Genomic DNA, 12,221 nt, shown 5'->3' on the forward strand with positions numbered 1-12,221 from the left:
TTTTTTTGCTTGCAACGGTGTGCAAAAAATTAAACATTCTTTTAATGTAGCGCTAATTACTTTTTCAAAACATTTTCATATTCCCAATAAATCTCGATCACACGTTATTTCACAACAGCTGATGTCCCATCACTCGCACGTAAGTTTACGATTGTCGTTAATTCTTTGAACTTTGCAACTTTTTTGGATATAGGAATTTCTGTATGAAACTGACAGTAATGAAAAACAATGTAATAAGTGCCAACATTTAATTCATTTGAATATTACAGACTAAACATTAAACAATAACATTACACGCGTTACATGATAAAAAAGTAGCGATAAATAATTCAAAATAGCAAAATCAATAAAAGGGCTAACATTGTATACATGGATCGTTCTACACAACCGACAAGCGACAGTACCACACGACATGCGACCACACCACACCACATGCAACTGTACGTCTCGACGCACGACAGTACCACACGACGACAGGCGACACGACACTCGACATTACTATATGACATACTTGAGTACTATACAATACACCACACATTATAGTACCACATGAATAAAACTCCATGTGACGTCACGCTGAACTACCTAAGGAGCTTGCGAGACATCGAGGACGAGTACACTGATGACGTCATCTCCAATGAAATTCTATCCTTTTACACTGCACTGCTCATGGAAGAAGGTCTGATAGATAGATGGATGGATGGATGGATAATAGGATGAATGGAATGGGTAGATGGATAAATGAATGAGAAGTTGATTTAATGGTTTTGACATGTAGACAAATGTCAAAATGGATGGTTGGATAAAATATAGACAGATGGATGGTTGGGAGTGATTGGATTGATAGTTGGATAGTTAGTTAAATGAATAGATGGGTGTTTGAAGCTCAAATAGATGGATGTACGTAGAGTTGGACGGTTAAATGGTTGAGTGAATAAGCTATAAAAATACGTAAAATTTTTGATTTTCGTTGAGTCAGCGGTATAATTCTAAAATTTCAAGTGTTAAGTTAGACGTGGAAGTGAATAATGAAATGTTGGTTGCCTGCACATCAAACAGATACGCACATCCAAAATAGAACGACTGATTCACGAAAATTCACAAAATGACAGATGAAACAAACTTAAATAGCATAAAAAATATATCATCCAACTGTTGGAGATGAATTTTTGTGTTTTTCTGCATTAATACGCCATTGTTGGACATTGCTAATTAACATTGCGCGTCACATCAAACGAGCAAATTCAGATGACAGCTAATGAAGAAAGCTAAATTAAAATTTTGAATTAAAATTGCGTTTATATATGGAAATAAAATTATGAGTGACGTCATAATGAAGGAGGTTGTTATTTCAACTTTCCTAAAATATTTATTCATTTCTTAAGTACATCAACATTTGAGAGGCTGACTTGCCAGTGAGCTTTGTATTACTTTTTTCTTTCATGAAAAACTTTACAATTATTTTTTTTTATTATTAAAAAATGTTAACAAATTTATAAATATAAAATAGAATTATGAATAAAAGAGAATTTGATAAAAAAAAACACTCAATGTACTTTTAAATTGTACGTTTTTTTGGATTTTTTAAGCAAGATCAAAATTATTTACCATGTTTTAATTAACTTTTTGTAAAAAGATGTAAAATTACTTAATTATTTAATAATGATTTTCTTTCGTTATATTTAATTATTCTATCGCGACATTTTATACGTACATGAAAATTTATTTATTTAATTATTTATTTGATAATGAATGACTGAAAACCAGCATAAAACTAATTTATTTTCTGTTTCAAAGTATGAAAAAAATTTCTCATTCAAAAACTGAAAAGAGAGACTAATAGCAGCCGTCTTAAGCGCGCACACTGAATCACAATGCGTTACAAATGCCATCACGTTTGGACCAATTCATTCAAAGTCAAAGTCAAGAAATTAGTTTTTGATGGGATAGCTCGGTTTCAACCAAAAATCGCCCATGTAATAATCAACTCTTGGACTCCTCCAACCACAAACAAACAAACAACAAACAAACTCGCCAATCAGATCCCCACCATGTTGCAGCAAACTTCATAACACAATCCATAAAAATATTTGATTGGAATTAGCTGAAGTTTAAAATAAGATAAACTTCCCACCAAATTTATGGGCAGTATCTTTAATTATTTTACAGAAAAGCCGCGCAATTAAAAACTAAATATGTAAATAATAAAAACATAATAGTATAAAACATAACATAAGGTTTGCACGTATCCACATTTAGGTTTCAGCTGCTTATACAACCAGGTATTTCGAGATGCCACGCAATCTGATGACGTAAGCGACATCTACATGACGTCACTCAGCCTGCTTGATACTGCCTTCAATTTGAAATTTCAAAATTATTGGAATTTCCAACCCAGCGAACTTTTGAAGTTAGTTAGATGTTGAACAAAATAATATTACGATGATAGTTCAATGGATTAAAAATTTATTAATAAATTAATCTTAATTAATTTATCGCCTATATTCAATCAAACATGACGTCAAAATATTACGCAGAAATAAAAATAAATATTGTCTCTTAGTTTATATGGCATCGGATAACAAAAGAATGAAAAACTGCTTAGCACCCAACCACGCAATGTCTGTGTAGTTTCAATGTAGCGTTCATATTAGTATAATGTATAATCATATATCGATATGTTTTGATGATTTATATCGTAGGAGAAAGATCTCCATGAAATGCTACTGGTAACAGAGTACATAACATTGCTCTATTGACAGTATAGCAATGTGGTTTTTTCAATTGATTGATATGCAAGCTACTGTTGCTTAATGAATACAAATGATGTTTTAGCAATCCATGCATCGATTAAGTAATTAAGTAATAATTAATTGACGTGCGTGACAAGGACAGTGCTTACTTTTATAGTTGATAATTAAAAATTATTTCCTGATAGTGCTCAATAAACTTTTTATGAGCTTCTATTTACCAGCACCAGACGATATCGGCCCTTCATCAGTCTTTCATATATCTCTTTCTTATTGGAAAATTGAAAAAGTTGTACAGTTTTCAACACACATACACACATTTATTTACACAATTTATTTCATTTAATGCAACCCTCAACAGTTTGGCAAAGTTACATTTGGAGCCCCTCTTGTCAATTATGAGATTGAAAACGATAGTGCAGTCACCTAATTATATTAATAATAACAACAACAACAATAATTATAATATAATTAGTAATAATAATAATAATAATAATAATAATGAAATTACAAATGACAATGAAAGCATCGATCGTTACAACACAAGCAACATCGACGAAGACAACAGTGATGAGACTGATATAAGCTTCGATAGCAATAAGATCTTGCATAAAACTCCATACTTGCATCAAATGCCAAACGACGACGACAACAACAACAAGCTACAAAGTCAGGCCAACAAGCAACTAAACAAATTGCATCGGCATTACAATAGAGATCAACAACAACAACATCAACAACATCATCAACAACATCAAGTACATCGCCAACTGAAGCTAAATCAACAAAATAGTCAACAACATCATCTAAAGCCACACCAACAACAACACTCGAACAACACACTTTATCCCAGTAACACGCAACAACAACACCAGCATCAAAATGTGGAACACACAGACTACTTTCCAGGACAGAACATTCAATTGTTATATAAGCACTCCAAAGCAAAACGCATATCGCACTATTTCAAATGTTCTCACGGCAAATCAGTTACATTGAAGATTGAAAAAGTTGGAGGTTGTTAATATAAATTTTTTAAATATTTTTTGAGCGAATGCTTTTAAGATCAATTTTCGCATTTAATTACAATTTTATTTAAAATTATTGAAATTTTAATATATTATATTTACTTTTAATATGATTGTTGCCTTTATACTTTATAATGGAAAAATTGCAATAATTATAAATTATAACTCTTGAATAGTTTCGAAATTGTTATATAATTATGAAAAAACCCCTTTAAACCATTTGTTACTAACTGCTGTTGTTGATTCTACAAAAATTGAACCAAGGAGCGTATCTTCCCATTGTTGTTGTGGTTATTGTAGTTGTTACTGCTGCTATTGTTGTGGTTGGTTCAATAATTTCATTAATGTACTGCTCAGTATGCAATGAAAAGAGCCGACAGTCCAACAGTTCTAAATGCATATCAACCGGCCAAACATGCCAACAGAAATAACGAAGAATTTTTTCCATCATTTGTTTACATTAGCGCTCTGACGTTGCACTTCTTTATTGCCCCAATGTTACGCTCGTTATTAACAGTAATAATACTACATTTCGAAATATTCATCAGAGGTTTTTAATACTACTTTTGTTCTCCACATTGTCTCTACTGTCTTTTCAATTTTTCATTTTTTCTCTTGGTTTGCGTTCGACGAGTTAAATATTTTCTTGTTTTATTTAAATGACCCATTTGTTTTTTTTTATTGAAATGGCACTTTTGGAGACACTAAAATAGCATTTTATTGCTTTTTAAAACCATTTTTTCATGTTATTTTGAGAATGAATGCTTCTAATCAAATCAAAAAATTGCAGGAGCTGAAACAGTCAGTAAAATAAGATCAATATTATTCGTTCACTTTGAAAAAATGAATATAACGGATAAGGTCACTCATTACGAATATCTCAACAGTATGTCGTTTAATGGTTCAAAACAGAAAATAACGAATGTGCTAGAACCGGAAATGCCGTTAACGAAAACGTATCGCGTGGAAGGGTTCCTTGCGGAAGTTGATGATGATGATGACAAAAGTAAACAGGAAATTGGTAATTGGAGTGTGTACGTAAACAGAGACAAAATGATTCATTACAGCAACGTGACGTCAACAATTCCAACGTCATCACGATCATCTTTAAATCCACTTGTATCATTTTTGCTATTATTCAGACCAGCCATTGTCAAAAGAAAATCGCCACCGTCCCAGCCCTTGCATCCAATAACCAGACCAGCATCGGCCGTCGCGCTTCCAAGGACACATGCGTTACACACATTATCCATGTCATCGCCGTCATCGCCACCACATTCGCCACTCTCGTCGTCACCGTCCTTCTCATCATCCTTGCTTACTCTAACGTCAACTCTGGCTCCTAACTTTATGGCATCAGAATACATAAATTCCAATGAAGGTAAAAATAGTAACAAGAATATTAACAATCTTAAAAGTTACAACATCAATAATAATAATATTAACAATAATAATAATAATAATAATAACAAAAACACTAATAATAACAACAACAACAATAATATAAACAACGGTAATAATAATAATAACAGCAAAAATAACAATAATAAGCATAACACGGACACTGCAAGAAATTCGAATGGCCCTAAAAGGTGAATTCAATTTTAAATTAAATTTCAATGTATAAAATGAATAATGTCGTTGTCACGCGTCGTTAACGTCAGAGTAAAGTGTTAAACTGCACAAACTATTATCTCAAATGCTAAACACGTTAGTGGGATTTGTATGCCGTTTAAGATCAATCCGAAAATTAGCTCCAGCACCTGGTACTTAGTTTTATGTGCATGTTTGAGTTAATGTTTAAATCGGCATCCGTCTTTCAAAAATCAGCCAACTATTACTTTCCGCCATAATTTCGACATCGAATGAGCAAATAGTAAAAGAAATTAATAATGTGATAGGCACATTTATGTACGTTATTTGGCTATGTTGCAAATAAGTTGAGCGGTTATTCAACGAATAAAAAACAAACTCTTCATTTATCGCAACTGATTTGCATTCACATTTAATTAACAAGGATATGATAACTATAGAAACATTTATCCAACTTTTACAAAATTGTTTTTCAGCAAAGCACTTGTTGTATTACGTTCTGAAATTACACAAACACTTGCCTGAGTAAGTACTGCACTTCATCATGAACACTTCACATATACATGTGGACAGTTTTCAAACTGGTCAACTTTTTCCGAAATGATTTTTGAGACATGACACTTCTTTGTTTTGGAATGGTAAGGTACGAGTAAAATTGACAAAATGCTGCGAAATTTTTAGGTCCAAAATTTTTAAACATTCATTTTTATTTTACGGCATTCATTTTATTTGTCCACTACTTTTCGCCTTCCACATTCTGTTTTTATGACTGATGCAACGTTTCCATTAGAAGAAAACTAATATAATTATTTTATACAAAAATGTTTTTTAGTAAGTGGTGCTCCATCAAAAAACATTTTTCTTTTTTTCTTTTCAAAAATAACCTCCAAGCTTCGCACAAAAATAAACTTTTTGTCTTTTTGTTGTCAATGCTACACTGCCGATAATTAAATTTGTTTACTATAAAAATTCAACGCATGAAGTTTATCTAACGAAAGATGATTTGATGCACTTTCGTTAGCCCAATGTAGACCAACGATCAAAAAGTTTCTGTTTCACTAGTCAACTATATGCTGATGATTCTTATATTTATACTTCTTCAATAGAGTTCTATAATCTATCTCTATGTCTTTCTTCAATTATCGCTTGGTCTGACTCTATGTGTCTTAAACTTAATCCTTCCAAATTTGAATTAATTTGCTTTAGGAAATCAAAACACTCTATTACTATTCCTCCTCCTATTATCTTACCTGATTCTAAAACTCTTGATGTTTCTCACAAATTTTGTAGTCTAGGCTTTATCTTTGATTCTAGTATGTCTCTTTCTTCTCAGATTAATAGTGTTGCTAGAAATTCTTACTTTCATCTACGTAGAATAAAAAAAACTTTTGACTATTCTTGATGATCCTACTCTTCTCCTTCTTGTTACTTCGTTAGTCTTATCTAGGATTGATTATTGTAATCTTCCTGATTCTATACTCTGCTGCTCGTCTAGTTGCTCGTGCTCCTTTCTTTTTTCATATATCTCCATATCTTGTTCTCTTGCACTGGTTACCTATCTATCTATAAAATATAGAATAATTTTTAGAATTATGTATAAGTCTCAATCTAAATTATTTTTTAAGTATTTATCAGATATATTAATTGAACCTAAACGCCCCGATTCACGATCGTCTTCTAGTTCTCACTTCTTCCTAACTCGTGTTAAACACTCTTTTGCTAAATCGGCATTTACTTTTTCTGGCCCTTTTTTCTGGAACTCTCTACCTACTTCTCTGACTACTTCTCCATCACTTACGAAGTTCAGAGCGTATCTCAAGACCCATTTATTTGCAAAATTCATTGAGGAGCGCTGTTGGACATCGCGGAAATAGCGCTAGTTGATTGATTGATTTGACTTAATGCGGAAAATTTGTACGATTTCGAATTTTACCACCGAGGCAAAATTTGTGTATAATTCGAATACAATTTTAATACGATATAAATTTATTAATAATATCTTCAAACCAGCACATCATGTCAGATGAAAACGGTACCTATATAACCACATAGTGCTTATAAAGTAACGTGATTGAAATTTTCCTTTCTGAACAGGACGGAATCTCAAACAATCGGATTGCACATAATCAGTCCGCTCTTATTTGTTGACGTTGTCACCTATGGAGAAAATGGCGCACCAGAAACAACGAATATTGAAATTAATTTTAAAAGCGAATTAATCAAAAAAGTAAGTCTTGGTGACATAAATTTGAAACATGTTTATTTAAACTGAATAGGAAAAGTGTATTTAATTCTGTAACCAATTTATCTTTGGAGTGGCCACCATAGAATTTTAAAATAAAATTGCCCTGTTGCATTTTTCATACTTAACCAAATAAAGATCAGCATTAACATAACATTTTTATTAAATTTTAAGTATAGAATCTCTAGATAAGTTTGGAATATGAATTGTGGGTGGTTATGACACAAAGGCTTCCAGCTTCACCTTATACGTACTCTAGTTCAATTGCTATGAAAAATTTCCATGATGAGCGAATCCACTGCACGATCTATATTATTTGACTTGAAAATTAACGAACTTTATTATAAATTATCTAAATTAATTACTTATTTTTTTTAAAGTTTAATAATTTATTATAGGAAACCACTTCCGAAAGTTCTTATTGTGGGCGCTACCTGTCATCGAATGGAGGGAGGAATGAACATCTAACAGATGTGAAGTTCCAAGTTCATGTAAATTTTTTCAATTTTGTTAACTTTTTAGTACTGGAAAAGATGAAGTATTGGTGGTTTCAGTTATAATCGTGGGGATGATTTTGGTGGAAAATGGTTGAATAGTAGTAGTAGTAGTTGTTGTTGTTGTAGTAATAGTAGTAGTAGTAGTAGTAGTAGTAGTAGTAGTAGTAGTAGTAGTAGTAGTAGTAGTAGTAGTAGTAGTAGTAGTAGTAGTAGTAGTAGTAGTAGTAATAATAATAATAATAATAATAATAGTGGTATTGGTACGGTAACTAACGATGATACATTAAAATTCAAGGATGGCTGGGTATTCGATTGTAGAACGGAAATGAATAAATTAAAAAATGACGTCACATGTCACTGCCAAAATGGCGGATATATCGGAGTCTTCGTTATAACCAAGGTGTCCCTTTTCACTCTAATGATAATTTTTATTATCATTAATATAAAATTATGTAATGTCAAAACCAGTATATGTCAAGAATTTATTTTAAATATTTTTCGGAGACTACCTTGCATTGTCACGCGTTGCTGTCTGAACAAATTCGTCTTATGCTTCTTTGCACTTATTGCACTTGGTATGGATGTAGAGATTTTTAGCTTACAATTTTAGATTACACCGTCGTGAAAAGTAATTGTGGTCATGTGTGGGCATAAAAAAAATATAATGAAGTACTAGTATCACTGTCGGTTGCGCGAATTTTAAGTAAATATAAAATTTTAGTGAATAGCGATACTTTTTAAGCAAAAGTATTAATAAAACAGTTGGCACTAATGTATGCCCTCATATAACATATTTGACACAGAAACGACTGCAACTAGATAGATACCTATAATCTTACGTAAATCAATTGAAATAATATTTTGTTGAATATAAAATGCAGTAAAATTATTTATTAATGATGTGACTTACAATTTGTTCACCCACATTTCAGCCAGATCCGGAGATGACCATTCGACCTCCGGTTCAACCTCCCATCACTGACCTCGCTTCATTCTACGTTAGTTCAGCTATTCGTCCGTCAACTAATTTTATATATTAAAGTTTAATTTTGTTAAATATTTGCTTATAATTGAAAAAATTATTAACTCAAAAACGTATGACGAATGTTATTGAAGTTGTTAGTGATGATTGAATGAACTGTACTAGGGTTTTCCGTATTCATCGGAGTTGCACCTGGCAGACATGATTTTGAGGTCGGTCTCCCTGGCAGCCCTTGTAATCACGGTTCTCACTTTCTCCATCATCAGGTCGGCATTTCATTCATATGTTTCATTTCTGGTCGTTACGATGATTGTCACGGCCAATTTTTAAAACGCTCCAACATAGAAATTCTGCCGAATAAGTTATAAAATTTATGCAGATTTTTACATTTCAATTATTAAATAAGTTCGCCTACCTACTCCGTGAATAAAATTTAAAATTTACAAAAACGTTTCTAACATTGAGAAAATAATTTTCAACGTAACGTGACGCGACGAAGGAAGGCGAGGAAAGGAGCAGCGACGCAGATTCTCTTGAACCTCTGCATGGCACTCATCAGCTTCATGCTCATGCTCTACGTGGCTGAGAACAGGTCTCACATAAGGAAGGAGTGCAAGATTTATAATCTCCTCAGGTTTCTATGCTTTTTGATTTTGCTTAGTTAGTTTTAAAATCTGAAGAATCAATCATTCTATTAATGGTATTATCATCATCGGCATCATCACTTTTATCATCTCCACCATCGTCACCACCACCATCATCATCATCATCATCATCATTATTGTGATCATCACTTTTATCATCACTATCAACATCACCATCAGATACTACCTGGCCCTGGTGACACTGATGTGGAACGGTGTGGAGGCCTACAACATGCACCGCATGCTCGTCAAGGTCTTCCACAAACACGTCAGATTCTTCATTCGCATCGCTGCCCTCCTCGCCTGGGGTACGTCAAAATTAAATAATAACAATGACCACCACTGAGATTGAACTGATGGGCTGATGCCTTCCACCCTTCTCCCCAATAGTTTTTAATTTAGGAGAAAATTTAAAAAAACCACTCGCAAAAATTTAGCAACAACTTTCTGTATTTTGTTGATTGTTTATTGAATTTTCAGCAACAAAAGTAAAATATGTACAATGTACATTGATTTGATTATTTTGTCAATTCGAAAATAATAAAAAAAAAAACAAAAGCTTTGGCCTCCCACAAAATACGACCACTGGTGATGGTTGCTTTTTATTATGCAGCTGGCGAACTTATTGCTGCTCAAAAGTGGATCCTTGCTTACTTGCACTTAAACTTTTGCGCCATGAAATGTGTACACTGTGCATTGTACAGACACGTTTGTATGTACGCTGAGCACCGCATTGTTTCATGTGCATGTGACTTATTGTAATCTTCCAGTCGCAGTTGAACCGGCAGATGAACACAACGGGTATTCGAACCTGGTCAGTCTGCAATAAAACGACGAGGAGCACGGCAATTCTGTGTCTACTTTGAAGAGAATGGTGGTGAGGATGATGGTGATGATGGTTATGACGACGACAATAACAGCAGTGATAATGGCGACTATGATGACGATGATGACGATAAACATAAACTGAACTCAGGCATTCCACTGCTCTTGGTCATTGTGATTCTTTTGGTGGATAGGAAGGCATTTGATGGCACGTACAACCGTTGCATGTTCAAGTTGGTATTTAGTCAAGTTTGAAATTTGATGGAGTATTTGATCCAGTATAATCACAATCATAATTATACTAAAATATTCTGTAGACAATATTCTGAGAATGATGACAACGCAACCGATATGCAACGCAATGAAAATTAAATATTAAAAAAATTGAAACAATTTTCGATTTTACTGTTATAAAACTTTCCATTAAATTACAACCGAAACAAAACCGTCACCGACGACGAACTTGTCGCATTGCTGCACACTCAGGTGCGCCTTAAAGGATAGGACATTATACTTTGCATGGCTGATTCCCATGGTCATTATCATCAGCCACAACAGCATCGTCTTCGCCATGGTTCTTAGAATCATCTGGAAGAACGATCCGAACCAGGGCAAAGGTGCAAAGTTCAATGCGAGCAGTTCATCCTCGTATATTTATAGTGAAATATTTCTAAATTTGCTAGCTCTTATGTTGTTAATTAAAGTATTCAATTTGTTAGTATTTGTGAAAGTTATATGCAAGTAATTTTTTCGTTTTTTTATCTCTAACTATTTAAGTTTTTTTGTTGTAACGTATTTAGATTAAATTAAAAACTTTTTTAATAATTTTGCATGGGTTTATTATCAGACCTGGAGAAGAAGAATTTGAAATCTCGTCTGGTGGGCGCCTTCACGTTGTTGGTGCTGTTGGGAGTGCCCTGGCTCTTCAGTGCGTTCGGTGTCATCAAGAACAACCAACAAGATGGAAACCTGCTCATGTTCCAAGGAATTGTTAGGGTATGTCTTGTTGTTGTTGTTGCTTTTGCTGTTATTGTTGTTGCAGATGTACATTTCATCTGTTCAGTGTTATGTTCGAATTAATTCGATTTCCAGTTTCATTGAATACCGAAAATGTTCACTAAAATGTACATTTTACATGTAAATTTACATTTTACTAGTAAATTTACATTTTACTAGTAAATTTACATTTTACTAGTAAATTTACATTTTACTAATATAAAATGTAAATTCTATCAATTCGGTTTATGATATGAAACTCTCATTTTTTGTCTTTTCTTGTTTTATTTATATTTTTGTGTTGTAGCCAAAATAATATCAAATTATTATTTGTATTTTAAAAGCTTAAACATTTTTCGCTAAATTTTTAATTGTAAAAAATTATATAAAATCTACGGTAACATTTTTTCATTGATCTAAATTTTGTGACCCAATCAATCGCTAGGTAGTCTTCGTGGTCTTCACGAGCATGCAGGGTCTCTTCATATTTCTCTTCCACTGCGTTCGCAATCAGCAGGTTCGAACACAGATCAGAACTCTCTTCCGTCGGTCCAATGACAAAAGTTTGCAGTTGAGTGGCTCTTCTAAGAACACCAAATCATCTCTCATCGCTACCAACTTCTCTAATGTCAACAAGCCCATCAAGCCCTACGTTAAAAATTAA

General features: G+C 33.1%; 2 protein-coding genes across 2 annotated transcripts; both read left to right on the plus strand.

Annotated features, from left to right (window-relative positions):
* Positions 1–549: 549 nt before the first annotated feature.
* Positions 550–3,775, plus strand: HELRODRAFT_179398 (hypothetical protein; the record flags this gene model as incomplete). The annotated part of the gene is made up of 3 exons (XM_009028256.1): positions 550–679; positions 2,260–2,410; positions 3,112–3,775. 3 exons carry the CDS (start codon positions 550–552, stop codon positions 3,773–3,775), a joined length of 945 nt encoding a protein of 314 aa, XP_009026504.1.
* Positions 3,776–4,621: 846 nt separating this feature from the next.
* On the plus strand, positions 4,622–12,221 carry HELRODRAFT_179399 (hypothetical protein; the record flags this gene model as incomplete). Its single annotated transcript, XM_009028257.1, has 14 exons — positions 4,622–5,370; positions 7,466–7,598; positions 8,012–8,098; positions 8,406–8,510; positions 9,043–9,108; positions 9,258–9,358; positions 9,592–9,726; positions 9,917–10,044; positions 10,296–10,444; positions 10,507–10,550; positions 10,657–10,794; positions 11,048–11,178; positions 11,409–11,557; positions 12,003–12,221. 14 exons carry the CDS (start codon positions 4,622–4,624, stop codon positions 12,219–12,221), a joined length of 2,334 nt encoding a protein of 777 aa, XP_009026505.1.

The sequence above is a fragment of the Helobdella robusta genome (genome assembly GCF_000326865.2).
Source record: "Helobdella robusta unplaced genomic scaffold HELROscaffold_54, whole genome shotgun sequence".
NCBI classification, from domain to species: domain Eukaryota; kingdom Metazoa; phylum Annelida; class Clitellata; order Rhynchobdellida; family Glossiphoniidae; genus Helobdella; species Helobdella robusta.